General features: G+C 45.5%; 1 protein-coding gene across 12 annotated transcripts; it reads left to right on the top strand.

The window, feature by feature from the left end:
* The first annotated feature begins 2,999 nt into the window (after nucleotides 1-2,999).
* On the top strand, nucleotides 3,000-15,334 carry GNPNAT1 (glucosamine-phosphate N-acetyltransferase 1). Of its 12 annotated transcripts, XM_039538720.1 has the most exons (7): nucleotides 3,000-3,116; nucleotides 4,216-4,228; nucleotides 7,922-8,118; nucleotides 9,336-9,398; nucleotides 12,611-12,738; nucleotides 13,002-13,063; nucleotides 13,678-15,334. In XM_039538720.1, the coding sequence occupies exons 3-7, from the start codon at nucleotides 7,947-7,949 to the stop codon at nucleotides 13,823-13,825; spliced, it is 573 nt and encodes a 190-aa protein (XP_039394654.1). In that variant the 5' UTR covers nucleotides 3,000-3,116; nucleotides 4,216-4,228; nucleotides 7,922-7,946; the 3' UTR covers nucleotides 13,826-15,334. The 12 variants fall into 12 exon arrangements, with proteins under 12 accessions (XP_039394654.1, XP_039394655.1, XP_039394646.1 ...); XM_039538721.1 differs by lacking the exon at nucleotides 4,216-4,228 and having other exon boundaries at nucleotides 7,921-8,118; XM_039538712.1 differs by lacking the exons at nucleotides 3,000-3,116; nucleotides 4,216-4,228 and adding an exon at nucleotides 4,258-4,351.
* Nucleotides 15,335-17,706: the final 2,372 nt, after the last annotated feature.

The following is a 17,706-nucleotide window of genomic DNA, read 5'->3' as shown; positions in this document are numbered from 1 at the left end:
GCGTGCTTTTCAAATGGGCGGGGGGAAAGAGGGGAGCGTGACAGGGACTGTGTTGTGTGTATGTGGGGGGAGAGACTGTGTTTTGGGGGGGCCAGAGAGTGTGTCAGCATGCTGTCTCGTAAGTTCAAACAGCGGCAGAAGGGAGGGGGAAACCCTGCCCCTCTCTCTCACACATGCACAAACACAGGAGCATTCCACACTAATGGCTTGCTTTGTCTCAGAGCAGATAAGCATGCTGGCTGTCAGAAACGGAGCTTTGAAAGGGGATATCTGCATGCCTGCAACCGAGTTCAAAACAATGAGAAGAGTGGCCAGTTGACTTCAAGGGATTATGTGATGTTTCCAGAGGCCAATCACAGCACAGTAATGCAACATGTCGTCTACACTGACACCCAGGCATTTCAGCCAGGGTACAACAAGTTTTATGCTTCTCGTGGAGGTGGATTACCAGGAGCGCTTCAGCTGCAGAGTCTTGCCAGTGTGGATACCTCAGGAGGCTGATTTAATACGCTCTAACTTGCAAATGTAGCCAAAGTCTTCGTATTGTGATGCTCCACAATGGCCAATTTAATTTTGATAGGTCTTCTTGATGAACAGGAGATGATCTCTTCTGACTGCGTTCACAGTTTCAAAGCAAACATTTTTGACAGTCATTGTGCAAAAACTTAAATATTACCTTACAGCAGACGATAAAGAAATTGTGAGATTAATGAATGCAGCAATTTACATGTATCTTACAAAGTCTAAAAACTAAACATGATGTTATAAGGCCAACACCCATCTAAACCATCCTGACAGACAGGTGAGACAGACTGGTTTCCAGCAATGAATTTGTCAGTGCTTGGCTGAGCCTAAGCCTTGGTGAGAGCTAGCCCCTGGTCTGCCAGTGTCCCAACCTCATTCCCCCTCCCTTAGTAAATCCCTGGGGTCCAAAGAGGACCTCAGTATAGAGCACAAATCACAGGAAGATGCTAGATAGATGGGCAACCTCTGTGCTGGATGATGCAGCCCCAGTGCCACCCAAAAGAATCTAAAGAGGGTAAATTTCAAAACAGTCTCATACTTTAGTAATGACAGCTGCCACTTGTGCTGTTAATGTCCAACCTGCTGCTCAAAGCAGGATTGATCCCCAGACCCCCTCAAGGATTGAGCTCACAACCCTGGGTTTAGCAGGGCAATGCTCAAACCACTGAGCTATCCCTCCCACCTGCTACAATTTATGTGTTGTTTGCATTTGGGTGGGTTGTTTGACAGCTGTAGCAATGCCAGGATCTGGCTGTGGAGTATTCTTGTGGTTTCTAGTGCTTGGAGGTCCACAGATGCAGTGTTGTTAATCCAAAATGCTCAAAAGTCATGAGTCAGGCCCTCAAAAAAAGCAGTGGGATCAGCTGCAAAGACAGGAGAAATGTAAATACACTGACTCGGGGTCCAGTTCATTTGCAATCTATACAGGGCCTTTAGGGGTTATGTTTCCATATCTGTCTCCCCACCCAAGAGGGCTAGAAACCAGCCTTATTCAAAGTAACAGCTCAGCCTCTCACTTAATCCCTGGACTCCAGGAACTGGGGCCTGCAAATAGACACCGAACACTATGACTGGGTCCCTGGGTCTCGGGGGGAAGCTAGGTGGGGGTGGGAGGAGCCTCAGGTGGTTGGAGAGGGACCTGAAGGTTTGTACAGAGGTGGGGGGAGCTCTAGGTGCAGGGGCGGCTCTAGGAATTCCACCGCCCTAAGCACGGCGGCATGCCGCGGGGGGCGCGCTGGCGGTCGCTGGTCCCACGGCTCTGTGGGACCTCTTGCAGACGTGCCTGCGGGAGGTCCACCGGAGCCGCGGGACCAGCGGACCCTCCGCAGTCATGCCTGCAGGAGGTCCATCGGAGCCGCCTGCCGCCCTCCCGGCAAAATGCTGCCCCAAGCGCGCGCTTGGCGCACTGGGGTCTGGAGCCGGCCCTGTCTAGGTGTGGGGGGGGGGAGGTTCCTGTAGGGGGAAGAAAGCCACATCTGCGGGACCGGGGGGGAGTCAGTCACCCAGTCTCTGTGGGGAAGGGGGACGCTCCAGTTTAGTGCTTGGGGAGTCCCCAGGGGAAGGGAAGCCCCATGTGGGTGGGGAGGACCCTAAATCTCTGTAGGGATTGGGGAGCCCCAGGTGTGGGGGGGCGGGGTTTCCCTAGGGGGAGGGGAGCCCCAGCTGGGGGAGGGGCAAGTCTCTGTAGGAAGGGGGTGCCCACGTGGGAAGAGCCCCTAGGGGGCAGGGCCCCGAGTCTCTGTAGGGATTGGGGAGCCCCAGGTGTGCGGGGGGTGGGATTTCGCGAGGGGGGGGGGAGCCCCAGCCGGGGCCGGGCCCCGAGTCTCTGTAGGGATGGGGGAGCCCCAGCTGGGAGGGGCGGGGTTTCCCTAGGGGAGGGGAGCCCAGCCGGGGGCGGGCCCCAAGTCTCTGTAGGATTGGGAGCCCCAGCTGGGGACGGGATTTCCCTAGGGGAGGGGCGAGTCTCTGTAGGGAGTGGGGAGCCCCAGGTGTGTGGGGGGGCGGGATTTCCCTAGGGGGAGGGGAGCCCCAGCCGGGGGCGGGGCCCCGAGTCTCTGTAGGGATTGGGGAGCCCCAGCTGGGTGGGGGGCGGGATTTCTCTAGGGGGAGGGGCGAGTCTCTGTAGGGATTGGGGAGCCCCAGCTGGGGGGGGGGGATATCCCAAGGGGGAGGGGAGCCCCAGCAGGAGGCGGGGCCCCGAGTCTCTGTTGGGATTGGGGAGCCCCAGGTGTGTGGGGGCAGGATTTCCTAGGGGAGGGGCGAGTCTCTGTAGGGTTGGGGAGCCCCAGGTGTGGGGGGCGGGATTTCTAGGGGAGGGGCGAGTCTCTGTAGGGATTGGGAGCCCCAGGTGTGGGGGGGGTCGCCCCGCCCACTCCCGCTCCGGGCCGCCCGGCGCTTGCCCCGAGGTGGGCGGGGCTCGGCGCGGGCCGCCCGGCGCTTTGCCCGCAGTTCTGGCGGGGGCGGGGCCGCGGGGATTGGCGGTGCGTCCGCCGGCGTGTTGACCCCGCCCTGCCACGTCCGTGCGGCGCGGAGCCGGCGCGGAGGGGAGGCAGCCGGAGCCCGGAGCCCATCGCTGCGTGAGCGCCACGCGGGTACGTCGGGCTGGGGATAGGTCGGGCTGGGGGGCCTCTGGGGTTGGTTGGAGGGACGTTCTGGGGAGCTGGGTTTGGGGGCACGTTCTGTGGGGTTGGGTTGGAGAGACGTTCTGGGGCTGGGTTTGGGGGCACGTTCTGGGGAGGCTGGGTTGGGGGCACGTTCTGGGGTTGGGTTGGAGGACGTTCTGGGGGCTGGGTTTGGGGGCACGTTCTGGGGGCTGGGTTGGGTTGGAGGGACGTTCTGGGCGGGGGCTGGATTTGGGGGCACGTTCTGGGGGGTGTTGGGTTGGAGGGACGTTCTGGGGGGGCTGGGTTTGGGGGGCACGTTCTGGGGGGGCTGGGTTGGAGATACGTTCAGTGTGAGGTGAAAGAGGGGCGGTCTGGGGAGATACAGCTAGTTTAAGGGGCACATGGTGGGAGAAGGGGCTGGACTGGGGGTACCGGGTGGGGGGGCTGGATTAGGGGATATCCAGGGGTGGGGGCTGGACTGGGGGAGCACATGGTGGGGAAGGGGGTAGGGCTAGTGGGGGTGGTGCAGGGGGCTGGGGTGAGACTGTGTGTGGGGCAGGCAGATTGGGGGACACTGAGGGGACGACGACAAGGGGATGAGAGTGTAGGGGAAAGACGTCTCTTTCCTCCTAGCCCAAGGCTGACCCCCATTGTAACTTTTCCATGCAGGCTAAGCTAGCCTTCACCTGTGGCTGGGATCCCTGGACAACTCTCCCTTAGGGGAGGGCTGCCTGATCTCCTCTAAAGAGATGTTCACTCCCCTCCTGCCTTTGTTTAATTAACTATGGCAACTAATGGTGCTGTTTGTGCGAATACAAATTTTAAGGACGGTAGAACCTCAGAGTATGAATGGAGGCTGTTCGTAACTCTGAAGTGTTTGTAACTGAACAAAACGCGATGGTTGTTCTTTCTAAAGTTTACAGCTGAGCATTAACTTAATACAGCTTTGACCCTTCACTTTGCAGAAGAAAAATGCTGCTTTCCCTTGATTTTTGTAGTAGTTTATGTTTAAAGCAGCACTGTACTATATTTACTTCTTTTTTTTTTCATCTCTGCTGCTGCCTGTGTACTTCCTGTTCCAAATGAAGTGTCATTAACAGGTCAGTTTGTAACCCTGGTGTTCCTATCTCCTCATAAGATTCTACTGTAGTTCTATTGCCATCTGCCCTGGTGTTTCCTGGAGACCAGCACAGCAGGATGATGTCAGAAGGGAGTGGAAGGAGGCAGGTGTCTCAGAGTTGCTACAGTGAGGACATGCTTTTTCCATGCACCTTCAGTGTGGTTCAAACTCTTCCTGATGGTGGAGGCTCCCAGCTCCCTTGACTTCCTTGGAGATTGCTCACATGTACCCAAGTGCAGAACGTGGTCTTAGAAGTGGACGTTCCCTATAATTAGTTTGCAGTAGTTTTTAACTGCCCCTTTCCTGCCAGGCCCCCTTATCTCTGGCAAAGGAGGACAGGACTTTTTCAAAGCATATTCATGTCTGTTTGAACTGGCATGTGTGCTGATATTGAACAGGTCCTCTGCACCCCTTCCCAGTCTGAGCTGGGATTGGTCCAAGTTCCTACTGGTTTCTAGAGGAAACCCAGGGACCAGCCAGCTTTGGGTATTGTATCTTTGAATTTATATAAGTTAGTTTATTACTTTATCAAACTAATACTAAACGAAAAGATTTTAATTTTCCTGGTGTTCTCTTCTCTAATATTTCTTTTCAGTGTGTCTTCTGAGCATTCTCTAACACAATACTGAAATTACTTCCAGTTTTGTTCTGCACAGAATATTGGTTGAGTAGAGGTCTATTATTGTATGATCAGCCATGAGTTCTGGGTAAGCACAGGATGATCCAGCAACTAAAACTAGGCATGCTCAGGTTTATTTAAGCAATAAAGAGTCCTGTGACACCTTGTAGACTAACAGACTTGGAGCATGAGCTTTCGTGGGTGAATACCCACTTCGTCGGATGCATGTAGTGGAAATTTCCAGAGGCAGGTATATATATGCAGGCAAGAATCAGGCTGGAGATAACGAGGTTAGTTCAATCAGGGAGGATGAGGCCCTCTTCTAGTAGTTGAGGTGTGAACACCAAGGGAGGAGAAACTGCATTTGTAGTTGGCAAGCCATTCACAGTCTTTGTTTAATCCTGAGCTGATGGTGTCAAATTTGCAGATGAACTGAAGCTCAGCAGTTTCTCTTTGAAGTCTGGTCCTGAAGTTTTTTTGCTGCAGGATGGCTACTTTTAAATCTGCTATTGTGTGTCCAGGGAGACTGAAGTGTTCTACAGGTTTTTGTATATTGCCATTCCTAATATCTGATTTGTGTCCATTTATCCTTTTCCGTAGGGACTGTCCGGTTTGGCCGATGTACATAGCAGAGGGGCATTGCCAGCATATGATGGCGTATATTACATTGGTGGATGTGCAGGTGAATGAACCAGTGATGGTGTGGCTGATTTGGTTAGGTCCTGTGATGGTGTCGCTGGTGTAGATATGTGGGCAGAGTTGGCATCGAGGTTTGTTGCATGGATTGGTTCCTGAGTTAGTTACTATGGTGCGGTGTGCAGTTACTGGTGAGAATATGCTTCAGGTTGGTGGGTTGTCTGTGGGTGAGGACTGGCCTGCCACCTAAGGTCTGTGAAAGTGAGAGATCATTGTCCAGGATGGGTTGTAGATCCCTGATGATGCGTTGGAGGGGTTTTAGCTGGGGACTATATGTGATGGCCAGTGGAGTTCCGTTGGTTTCTTTCCTGGGCTTGTCTTGCGGTAGGAGGCTTCTGGGTACACGTCTGGCTCTGTTGATCTGTTTCCTTATTTCCTCGTGCGGGTATCGTAGTTTTGAGAATGCTTGGTGAAGATTTTGTAGGTGCTGGTCTCCGTCTGAGGGGTTAGAGCAGATGCGGTTGTACCTCAGTGCAGGTTTATTTAGTTTGGCATAACATTAGCTATCATGTAAGGTACCAGAGCTACAGTGGCTTAGTTTTGTCAGCCTTAGAGTAATTCAAACATTTGTTATAGCTTGAAAGTCCTCTCCATACATTGGCATGGTCTAGTCACTAAAGCCGAGGACTGGGCATCAAAAGACCTGCCTTCCCATTCCTGGCTTTCCTGAGACCTTGGGAATGTCACTTAAACTCTTGGTGCCTCAGTTTCACCACCTTTAAAATTAAGATAATACTTAGCTACCTCATAAAAGTAGTAGGCTTGATTGTATAGCACAGTGAGATCCTTCGGTAGCATTCAGGTTGTTGTATGGTGCTTCTTATTTTTTTAAAGGTAGGTGGAGAGTTTCTATTAGCGTTTACCCAGAAGAGAGAGATGCTGCAGATGTTTACATTTAAGTATATCATTGTTTGTGAAAAGGGCGTATATGTAAAGGTCATCGTATAGCAGCAGGTGAAGGAAAAATATTTAGTGCTTCTTGTTGTACTTACAGTGCTGCCATCTGATCTGAAACTTCTGTGCTCTGGATTCCATTAAAATGCCTCATACGTAACACATTCTGCATTTTTCCCTAGACAGTATTACAGAGATGTTGCACTGTCTTATAATTCATGTAAAGGGCATTTTTTTGAAATATAAGGATCCTAATAAAATAGGTTTTACAACTTAGTTTACTTTGGCATGTCCAGTGATATATATGAACACTGTACCTTGCATTGAAGAATGGTGGCTGCTTGGTTCAACTGAAGATATATAAAGAGGACTCTTTTTTAAAAAAGAGAAAATCTAGCCTCAGAAGTGGTCTTTTGAGTTCTAATTCATTTTATATACACCATCAGATATTCTAGTTACAGAAGCAACACACACACACACACAAAAGAATAATTTACCTCTAAATTAGAAAAATCAGCAAAATGTCCCTTGTTTTCCATTTTCTGTTCTCCTCCCCTCACCCACCGAATTACAAACATTTCCCTCATATTATCTTTTAATCATTTACCGTTGTTACACTGTAACCATGGCAGTATTATTAGCCAAGTGGTAAAACAGTCAATGAAAACCTACACCTGGCAGTAAAAACTGCATTGGATTTTGTAAATTCACAAAGTAAATTGTAAAAACAAGCAAACATCATGTGAGAAGTGTTAGGTTAAAAAAAAAAAGTGCATGATATTTAACGAGGGGGAAAAGTATGCAAATTGTTGTAGAGAGAGAGAGCGAGTTTGTGTGTATGTTCATGTAAAGTGATTCTAACTCAATTGCTAAATATTTATGTAGTGGGACTCAGATTAAACTACTAGTGTGCCCATGAATGGATAGTTGGGGGGAAAAAAAATTCTGAGCAAAAAGTGTGTAATTTTGCTTATCCAAATTGTGGTCTCTCTAGCTTTGAGATACAGTAGCGACATTTGTCTTTCTTCTTCTTCTTCTTTATTAGGAGTGCTAGATTTTTTTGAACTGGGTGTAAATGCTAAGCATACTGTACAAAATCTGCTATAGTTGCCTTAATTCCATAAGAAGTTTGATTCATTAGCAAAAAAATAAAGTTGCTATTCAAATAGGCTTTACTTAATATGCATTAAGGGACTTCAAAGGATGTACTTTTATTGTTTGTTTTAACCCCAAATCCTGCTAGGTTCTAGTTCAAACAGTACAACTGCTGATAAAGGAAATAGGAGATTAAATTTCATTAACCTTTCATTGCATCATAGAGAAAACATATGTTACTGTGGAAATAGCTGGCATAAGGGTATAAACATACAATCATGTTACTGTGTAGCTACCAGGATTACAGGGTATACACATTAACTCAATCTCAAATGTTTTTTATAGAATGCATCTATGTTTTGCTTTCAGTACACCTGCTGCAACCATTGCTGCCATGATGCCTGTTGCAACTGTGATGCCTGATGACACACCAATGTTTGACCCAAATCTCCTTCATGAACTTGACTGGAGCCAGAACACAGCAACATTTTCTCCTGCCATTTCACCTTTAGATCCAGGGGATGGTTTAGTTATGAGACCCCTTTGCACTGCTGATTTAAATAAAGGTGAAGTCCAGTTCTGTTTCCTATTGTGTAATGAATATTGTAGATCAGAATTGTACACAGTACAGTGCAACCTGCACTAACAACCATTTCCAGTAGGTTGCCCTCACTTCATTATTAATCACTTTGTATTGTAAATCTCAGAGAGATTTCAATCTACTCTGTCCCATAGCTGAGAACCACTTCTTCTGTTGCTCTAGGTTAGTATATGGCCCCATTGTGGTAGCCGAGTGCTTAGGCACTGATACTTGCTGGTTGCTTGGGTGGTCACTTAAAACAAATCTTAAAGCTCAAATCTGTCAAGTAATCCGCACGTTCCTGTTCATCAGAATCTCTTGTAGAAGTAACACACGTTTCTTTTTAAAAACAATATACTGATTCATAGTCATTTGAATGTTAGAAAATACAACTAATTCTTTAGCTGTTGAACTAGGGAAAACTTGTTTTGAAAATACAGCTCAACATTCAAATGATTTCTCTGCGGATCCATGAAAACGTAAACCTGATAGGGTATGTCTACGCTACAATTAAACACCTGTGACTGGCCTGTGTCAGCTGACTTTGGGGTCATGGGGCTCAGGCTATGGGGCTGTTTAATTTCAGGGTTGGGCTGGACCCCAGGCTCTGGGAACCTGCCAGGCTGTAGGGTTGTATCCATAGTTTCTTTGCTTTGATTCACATGCCTCTTGTCTGCTTTCAAAACAGTTCACTGTTACAGCATTAGACAATCATTTAACATTGCTTATGGCATGAGTTCAAAATTAATGTTGCATTCACTTTCAAGATGTCGAATTCGGTCAGTCTACATATGGAGTATGTGGAGTTCTTTACATGTAACTAAACTAGATGGTAGGTGGCATATAGAGAAGTCTAGTCCCTTCACATCATGAATCTCAATACTGTATTTAAAAACTTCACTTTACTTGAAACACATCAATGTTGCTTTTGTGTGGTATTGTTCCATATCTTGCAGGGATATAGGGGGGCGTTTTAGGAGCAGTTTCAGTAATCGTTCAGGGGTCACATTGTCTCGTTTGCATAGGTACAGCTATATGGCATAACGTGCTATTTTTGCTTACATGATGGTGTGCACAGACTTACAGATTTGAATTTGTACCTGAAATGCTGGAGTCATATTCTCTGGGCTTCTAGTTAATTGCTTATCTTTATCTGGCATTAACCCTTTTTTTTTTTTTTTTGGTTATACTTTTCTGCAACAGGCTTTTTTAAGGTTCTGGGTCAGCTGACAGCAGCTGGAGTTGTCAGTCCTGAGCAGTTTATCAGTGAGTACATTATTTGTTATTTTGGCATTTGAAAAGGGGAAGGGTGGGAACAGGAAGTTATTGATGTTGACAGTAAATCTGTTCATGAATGAACCTCTTGACTTCTGTAGCTGGATGATGCCACAGGAGAGTTTGCTAGCCCAGGCCTCTCCAGGCAGATTTCAGCGTTTTGAGATGGTTTAGGATCTCATGGTCATTGTGACATTCATTGGCCTGTCCCAGGTGACTTCAGAGTTCACGCGCATAAATGGGACAAACTGTAGTTCTTTGTGCTCAGGCTGAGTTTTAGAGATGTGAGCACTGAAGGTGAATGGATGAAGATAACGTGTCTTGTCAAGGTCTGTCCATCACCACTTGCAGTTTGAAGTTGGGGCTTCTCTTTACTCCTGTTGAGGCAGTGAGCTTGTTTCACAGATTCCAAGGCCAGAAGGGACCACTGTGATCACCTAGTCTGACCTCCTGTATAACTAGGGCCCTACCAAATTCACGGTCCATTTTGGTCAGTTTTATGGTCGTAGGAGTTTAAAAATTGTCAATTTCACGGTTTCAGATATTTACAGCTGAAATTTTACAGTGTTCTAACCGTGAGGGTTCCAACCCAAAAGAAGGTTCTAAGGAGGTCGCAGTATTGCCACCCTTCCTCCTGCGCTGCTGCTGCTGCTGGAGGTGCTGCCTTCAGAGCGGGGCAGCTGGAAGTGCAAACATGGTGTGTGGGGGGGTGTCATTGCTTTTTGGGAGGGGCAGGGCTGGCCTTACCGTGAGTGACCACCCAGGGCCCCATGGTCAGGGGGGCACTGTGTTTTTTTTCCCCACACACAAACACAGCCAGCCCGAGGCCCCTTTAACCTCCAAACACAGGGCCTGGAGCTGGGGAGGGGCAGGGATGAGGGCAAGGGTGCCAGAAACTTTGTAGACTTAGGGGGGGCGGCACTGGACCCAGGGTGTGTGGGGCCACAGCCACCCCACTTTTCAACATGGGCATAGTTTGAAGGACTAGAAGGCGGTGTTCCTCTGGGAACCTCCCCCCCGGACTGCAAGAAGCTCTGCAGCTGCTCCCTGTGCAATGAGCCAGCCATTGGATCATGTTCTACTTCTCTCTGCTAGACTGATGAGTCCATTATTAAATATTTATTTCCCACATACTGTATATACTTACAGGCTGATCATGTCACCTCTGAACCGTCTCGTTGTTAAGCTAATTAGGTTGAGCTCTTTGAGTCTGTCACCGTAAGGCAGGTTTTCTCATCCATTAATTATTCTCATGGCTTTTCTCTGAATCCTCTCCAATTTATCAACAGTGTGTGTGTGTGGCCTCCGCGCTGTCAGGCTTACCATTCTCGTCGAGGTGGGTTTTTTTTGCAATGCTGCAACTGAGGAGTTTCTACGCACAAGGTGGCTTGCCAGTGTGTACACCACGGCAATTATACTGGAGGAAGCTGCTTTACTGCGCAGAAACTTACCGGTGTAGACAAGGCCTGAGTTAGGATCCATTTTCCATAAACCTATGTTGATTTGCATTATAGACTCATAGACATTATGGTCATCTAGTCTGACCTCCTGCACAACGCAGGCCACAGAATCTCACCCACCCACTCCTGTAACAAACCCCTAACCTATGTCTGAGTTATTGAAGTCCTCAAATTGTGGTTTGAAGACCTCAAGCTGCAGAAAATCCTCCGGCAAGTGACCCGTGCCCCATGCTGCAGAGGAAGGCGAAAAACATCCAGGGCCTCTGCCAATCTGCCCTGAAGGAAAATTCCTTCCCAACCCCAAATATGGCAATCAGCTAAACCCTGAGCATGTGGGCAAGACTCACCAGCCAGCACCCAGGAAAGAATTCTCTGTAGTAACTCAGATCCCACCCCATCTAACATCCCATCACAGACCATTGGGCATATTTACCTGCTCATAATCAAAGATCAGTTGCCCAATTAATTGCCAAAATTAGGCTATCCCATCATACCATCCCCTCCATAAACTTATCAAGCTTAGTCTTAAAGCCAGATATGTCTTTTGCCCCCACTACTCCCCTTGGAAGGCTGTTCCAGAACTTCACTCCTCTAATGGTTAGAAACCTTCGTCTGATTTCAAGTCTAAACTTCCTAGTGTCCAGTTTATATCCATTTGTTCTTGTGTCCACATTGGTACTAAGCTTAAATAATTCCTCTCCCTCTCTAATATTTATCCCTCTGATATATTTATAAAGAGCAATCATATCTCCCCTCAGTCTTCTTTTGGTTCGGCTAAACAAGCCAAGCTCTTTGAATCTCCTTTCATATGACAGGTTTTCCATTCCTAGTAGCCCTTCTCTGTACCTGTTCTAGTTTGAATTCATCCTTCGTAAACATGGGAGACCAGAACTGCACACAGTATTCCAGATGAGGTCTCACCAGTGCCTTGTATAACAGTACTAACACCTCCTTATCTTTGCTGCAAATACCTCGCCTGATGCATCCTGAAACCGCATTAGCTTTTTTAACGGCCGTATCACATTGGCGGCTCATAGTCATCTTGTGATCAACTAATACTCCGAGGTCCTTCTCCTCCTCTGTTACTTCCAACTGATGTGTCCCCAATTTATAACTAAAATTCTTATTACTCCCTAAATGCATGACCTTGCACTTTTCACTATTAAATTTCATCCTATTACTATTACTCCAGTTTACAAGGTCATCCAGATCTTCCTGTATGATATCCCGGTCCTTCTCTGTGTTAGCAATACCTCCCAGCTTTGTGTAATTACGTTACCCTCCTTTAATTCTTCATTGAGTCCCATACGAGCTGTTCCGTTATCTTGCCTGGGATCAATGTCAGGCTGACAGCCCTATAATTACCCAGGTCATCCCATTACTTTTTTCATTGGTCTGCCTACAGAAACTAATAGGGCTTCGAGCTACAGTTTGTCACTGTAAGAAAGAGTGATCTACTTTGATCTTAGTGGGTCTGTGATGCCAGCAGCAAGGGAGCGGTCTTCTCCCTGCATCTCAGAACACAGGAATTTGTTTTGTCTACTCTTTTTTGGCCATTTCTCCACAGATTCTATTTGACCCTGGGGTTTTGTCAATTTCTAATTTCTTGGTCACCTCTTGGGTTGTGGAGTTGAATTCTTCAGTGCTATGAATTAGCATTTATCCTTCAGCATCAGTTTATGTGGCTGTCTGGCACATATTTTATTAATGGGTTAGAACTGTCTTACTATTCTGTTCCCACAGAAACCTTCGAACACATGAAGAGATCCGGTGATTATTATGTGACCGTTGTGGAAGATACAAATCTCGGACAGATTGTTGCTACAGCAACGCTAGTTATAGAACATAAATTTACTCATTCTTGTGCAAAGGTATGTTTGTGCGTTCCACACTGTAATTATAGAGAAAAAGACATTAAACTAATTGTTTTTCAAAAATAGTTAATAGAGTTTACTGTCAAACTGAGTAAGATGAGTGTACTCTGCTCATGTCAGTTACAAAGACATTTTAAGATGTTTTCCTTGCTTACTTGATCAAAACATGATGCAATGGTAGAGATTCACTTGTTAGTTTAACTGAAAAATGACTTAAAGGTGCTATTGTAAACTGAACACAGACGCATCTATTTCCTCAGAGAGGAAGGGTAGAAGATGTTGTAGTAAGTGACGAATGCAGAGGAAAGCAGCTTGGCAAACTGTAAGTATTTCTTCACAGTCTTTACCTTGTAACACCGTACAGGTCAGGAGCCCCGTATATCACATCCAGTTTCTAGCATCTGTTAACACACGTGCTGTGGTTGCTTAGATGAACACATACTGATCAATAACTAGACTCAAGCCGTAACAAATCACTCCCCTGCGTGTGCATGCAGACATGGGCACACTCCTCACATCACATTGTTAAACGTGCTCCCGAGCACAAATTCTCACTAACTAATGAATTGCAAGTTCTCACCTAACAGCTATCGAATGAACACCCTTTAATAGATCCCTCTCCGTTCTCCATGGGAAATTAGCTAATATGTTTTAATTCATGTGAATAATTTTGCACAGTGGCATTTCATTTATGCTTCCTTCATGCCATTGCAACAAACTCAAAATGAATTTTTTTCCCCCAAATAAAAGCTGAAGTAATATTTCATGGAGAAAACTGAACTGCCTCTGTCATTGCAGTTTAAGCTTCTACTGCAGAGAGGTCTCATCAAATAGTAATAATGAAATGCTTGCATTCACGCTGAAGAATTGAACTTTAATTGATCCAGTGTTCAAATGCCATTTTATATAACCATTGGTGTTCTCTGTCTCTTTCAGATTAATGTCTACGCTTACGTTGCTAAGTAAGAGACTGAACTGTTATAAAATTACTCTCGAGTGTCTGCCCAAAAATGTGGCTTTCTATAAAAAGTTTGGATATTCAGTATCTGAAGAAAACTACATGGGTCAAAAGTTCTTTAATTAAGAACTTCCAGCTTATCTTTTGTAAAGACTATTGGTGGAGGACCTTGTGATACAAACTCATTCTCTTCGTGGAAAATGTAAATAGTTTGTCGCTGCAAATGTAATGAGCCCTGTAGATCCCGGACAACAGATGTGTAAAAATTGCAATTTGAATGACCCTTTCGAAGGTCTCGGGGGGTGATGAGCTGTTGGTACTAATTTTACTACTGTTCAGCCTAAGTGAAGCTTTTTTTGTTCTTAGCTGGGCTATAAAGGGGATGGTTTTTAACCAAAGGTATATATTTTTGATCTCAAAATTTTTCTTGCCTTGTATTTTTCTAAAGTTTTGCACTTCTTGGTAGCCAAAGTGCAGGTAGTGTGGGGGTTGAGCTTCTCTCTGGCCTTCATTGAAGGCAAATGTAAACCGGGTGGGCAACGCACCCTATTACATAGCAACAGTAAGGTAGAAAAGGAACTTGTTTTATTTCTAACCTTAAAACGTAGACTTCGATGCTATTGCAAGTACCCACCCAACAGCTATCGAATGAACACCCTTTAATAGATGCCTCTACATTCTCCATGGGAAATTAGCTAATATGTTTTAATTCATGTGAATATTTTAACATGGCGGCATTTCATTTATGTTCCCTTCATGCCGCTGCAACAAACTCCAAATGAAAATTTCATAGGCATTAGCTTCCAAAAATTAGATTGAACAGATTATGTTGGAAGATATAATGTGGCTATAGTAGACAATTATTGGCCATACTTCAGTTGATATTTTAAAATATACCTGAATACTGACTACATATTCAGACCCTGCACTTTAGTTGATACATTGGAACGATTCAAAGCAGTCACTTATAAACTTGCAGCTTGTGCACAGAGCAAGGAAATTGGAAAGTTGTCTAAAGTGCAAAATATTTCTCTCATCTTGAGTAAGGCTTCCCGTATTTCTGTTCTGCTTAGATTAATGTCATTTGAGAACAGGAGTTAACATCTCCTGTATCAGTGATGTGCTCAAAGTCAGTGAACACATTTGACTTATTACTTGCCATACTTGATTCCTCTGGGCCAGAGATACGTTCTTCTCCGATGGTAACTGCTTACACAATATTGAATTGCTGATTAGCAAAGAAATCCCAAATCCTGGTACCAAAGGCTTGATGCTGCTTTGGATTATCCCGTCTGCTCTTAACATTGGGTAAATGAATTTAGCACTTCTTGCCATTGATGGCAATAAAACCCTTGTTTCAATGGTAACGTATGGTAGGAGAGTGACACAAACTACAGTTATGAATAGGGTATTGTGAGTAATGAAGGTTATTACAGAACAATCTCTTCTTGTTTTTGAACAATTAGGCCTTAGAAACTGTTCTCTTTTCAGCTGAGGACTACTTTACGTTGTGGTGAGGGTTCTATTTGATGTCATTGATAGTACTCTAATATATTGTTTTCTTGGTGATGTCTAGGTTTTATTTATTTTTTTAAAACAGCGTTGTTTAATCTAAAATAAACAGAGACTGCCATATTTTCCTTGTCCTTAATGTGTTTCGCATTGAACTTTATACCAGCTGTGTGTGTACTTCCTTAAAATCGTCTAGCTACAACCTGATTGCTTTTGCCTTCCCTAGTCTGGAGATCACTCTTTTTTTAAATATCTGTTAAAGATCATGGTCTCTTTTCTCCCAGTGATTTAAAGAAGGATATTGGATGCAGAGCAAATTTTCTTCAGAATTACCATTCCTGAGCTCTCTAAGGAGAAACTACAAAATCAGTAAGCCCGGTTACACTACTAGTAACTAATTGGAGACTATCCATCACTTGAACTTCCCAGTCCCGGAGCTGGAGAACTCCTGTTTGTTCCACCTGTTTGGTCCTAAACCTGAGCTCAACAGTCCAACCCTTTGCCAGGCGAGACAGAAGCACACCTAACTGTTGAGATACTGTACAGTATGTAAATGTATTTTCGCTACCACCCAAGTTTAAAATGAACACGTTATTGCTGAGCAGGCTAGCAGTAGTGCAAAACCAGCCTCTCTCTTCCTTGCTTAACCTTATGAAGTTTGGAAAGTGCTAGAGGACATTTAAATAAGGAAGTGAGATTTTAACTAGCTGCACCTGATTTTCAAGCCTTTGGGATTAAGACTCCAGCTTCCTATCAGAAGTGATGGCTGGTTTATGCTATACCAGGTTAACGTGGATTTTCCTGTTCTTCACAACTTTAATCAGTTGTTGAACTTCATCTAGTTTTAAGTACATTACAGTACGCAGTGGTCTTCCCATGGGTACATCACCTCGTCTAGAGATTCGCCTAGATTTATAACAGGCTACATAAAAAGCACTAGTGAAATCAGTACAAACTAAAATTTCAAACAGACAATGACTTTATACTGCTCTATATACTGAAATGTAAGTACAATATTTCTATTCCAATTGATCTATTTTATAATTATATGGTAAAAATGAGTCCGCTATTGTTCAGTACTTGTGTGCTGTGACGCTTTTGTCTGATTTATAAGCAAGTTGTGTTTAAGTGAAGTGTAACTTGGGGGTACGTGAAACAGATCAGACTCCTGGAGGGGTACAGTGATCTGGAAAGGTAGAGAGCTACTGATCTACAGGCCGTAGTCCAGTCAGGCCCTTATTAGAGTGAGATGGTTCTTGCCCTCATTGCTTCCCCTTTAAAAATAACTGGTAAGAAGTTCATAAGACAACTTGTACAAGAGTGTGTAGGGAGCAGTGATAGGCCTAGCTTCTATTGATTTAAGATAGTTAAAGCCTTAACACATTTACTGGGAGAAATCCAGCTCATGCATATTGCTCTGACGGTGGTACAAGCTTTCCAAAGTACTGGTCACTCTGTATCAGAGGCTACTTTCTGGCCCCTGGCAGGCTGATGGTAGCAAAAGCAGCGGTTGTTGAAGTTCCCTCTTCCTACTAAGCAGGGTGGCTACTGCAGCTTTAGCTGTGCCACTCCTCTATGACTTGCTAAATTAGTATGATGGTTAGACACCGTTAAATCTTATGGCGTTAACTTAGGCTATGTCTACACTACTGCAGTAAGTCAACCTACGCAACTCCAGCTACGTGAATCATGTCGCTGGAGTCGACGTACGTTAGGTCGAGTTACTGCGGGGTCTACACCCCAGGGGGTTGATGGGAGAAAGCCTCTCGTTGACTTACCTTACTCTTCTCGTCGGGGATAGAGTCCAGCGGTCAACTGGAGAGCGATCTGCTGTCTTCACTAGACCCCCTAAATTGACCGGCTGTAGTTTAGATGTAGCCTTAGTGTGTGGAACGTCTACACAGGGAAATACTTTACCTTCTGGCATGTAGCCTTGAACTACTAAACAAGGGGAGCATACCTTTTAGAGTTTGAAGGTGTGGCCAAATGGACTCACAGTCCAGCTGACTGAAGAACCACCAGTGGTCAATCCACGGTGCTGAACTTGGATGACTGAAAAGTTTTAGGGCATGGGGAGCTGCAGGGCTCCATGTTTAACACTAGCTAAACTGCTTAAGTGTCCTGTTTTTTCTATCAAATGTACATTGACGTTACCAGTTCTTCCACAAAACTGGGGCTGGCTGAAATTTGAGAATATATAAAACTTTCAAACACTAATTTAGGAAGAGCAGAGAAATGCAAAAGTCTTAAATGCTTTATCCCTATAACCAACCTAGAAAGCAGACACCAAAGAAAAGAAAGATACTTAGTGATGTCAAAAAGAACCTGGAGTGACAGTGAACAGCAGAGGCAAAGAGGGTATTGGGCTCCATACCCAAAGCCATGGCTGACTTGCAGTCTGGATTTGGCAACTCTGAGTACCTCTGGAGCAGTGGTTCTCAACCAGGAGTCTGCAGCCCCCAGGTGGCCCATGAGCCCTTTCAAGGGGGCCATGG

The sequence above is a fragment of the Mauremys reevesii genome, linkage group 4, assembly GCF_016161935.1.
Source record: "Mauremys reevesii isolate NIE-2019 linkage group 4, ASM1616193v1, whole genome shotgun sequence".
Taxonomy (NCBI): Eukaryota; Metazoa; Chordata; order Testudines; family Geoemydidae; genus Mauremys; species Mauremys reevesii.
The sequence above is the reverse complement of the archived record's forward strand: the minus strand, read 5'-3'. Positions and strand labels throughout refer to the sequence as shown.

What these genes read in the sequence shown, in the direction of transcription:
- GNPNAT1 (XM_039538711.1), top strand. Translation starts at nt 4,426, where the DNA reads ATGGTGGAGGCTCCCAGCTCCCTTGACTTCCTTGGAGATTGCTCACAT. An exon ending in CACTGCTGATTTAAATAAAG is followed by an intron (nt 8,119 to 9,335) that starts GTGAAGTCCAGT and finishes TTTCTGCAACAG; the next exon opens with GCTTTTTTAAGGTTCTGGGT. An exon ending in GGAAAGCAGCTTGGCAAACT is followed by an intron (nt 13,064 to 13,677) that starts GTAAGTATTTCT and finishes TGTCTCTTTCAG; the next exon opens with ATTAATGTCTACGCTTACGT.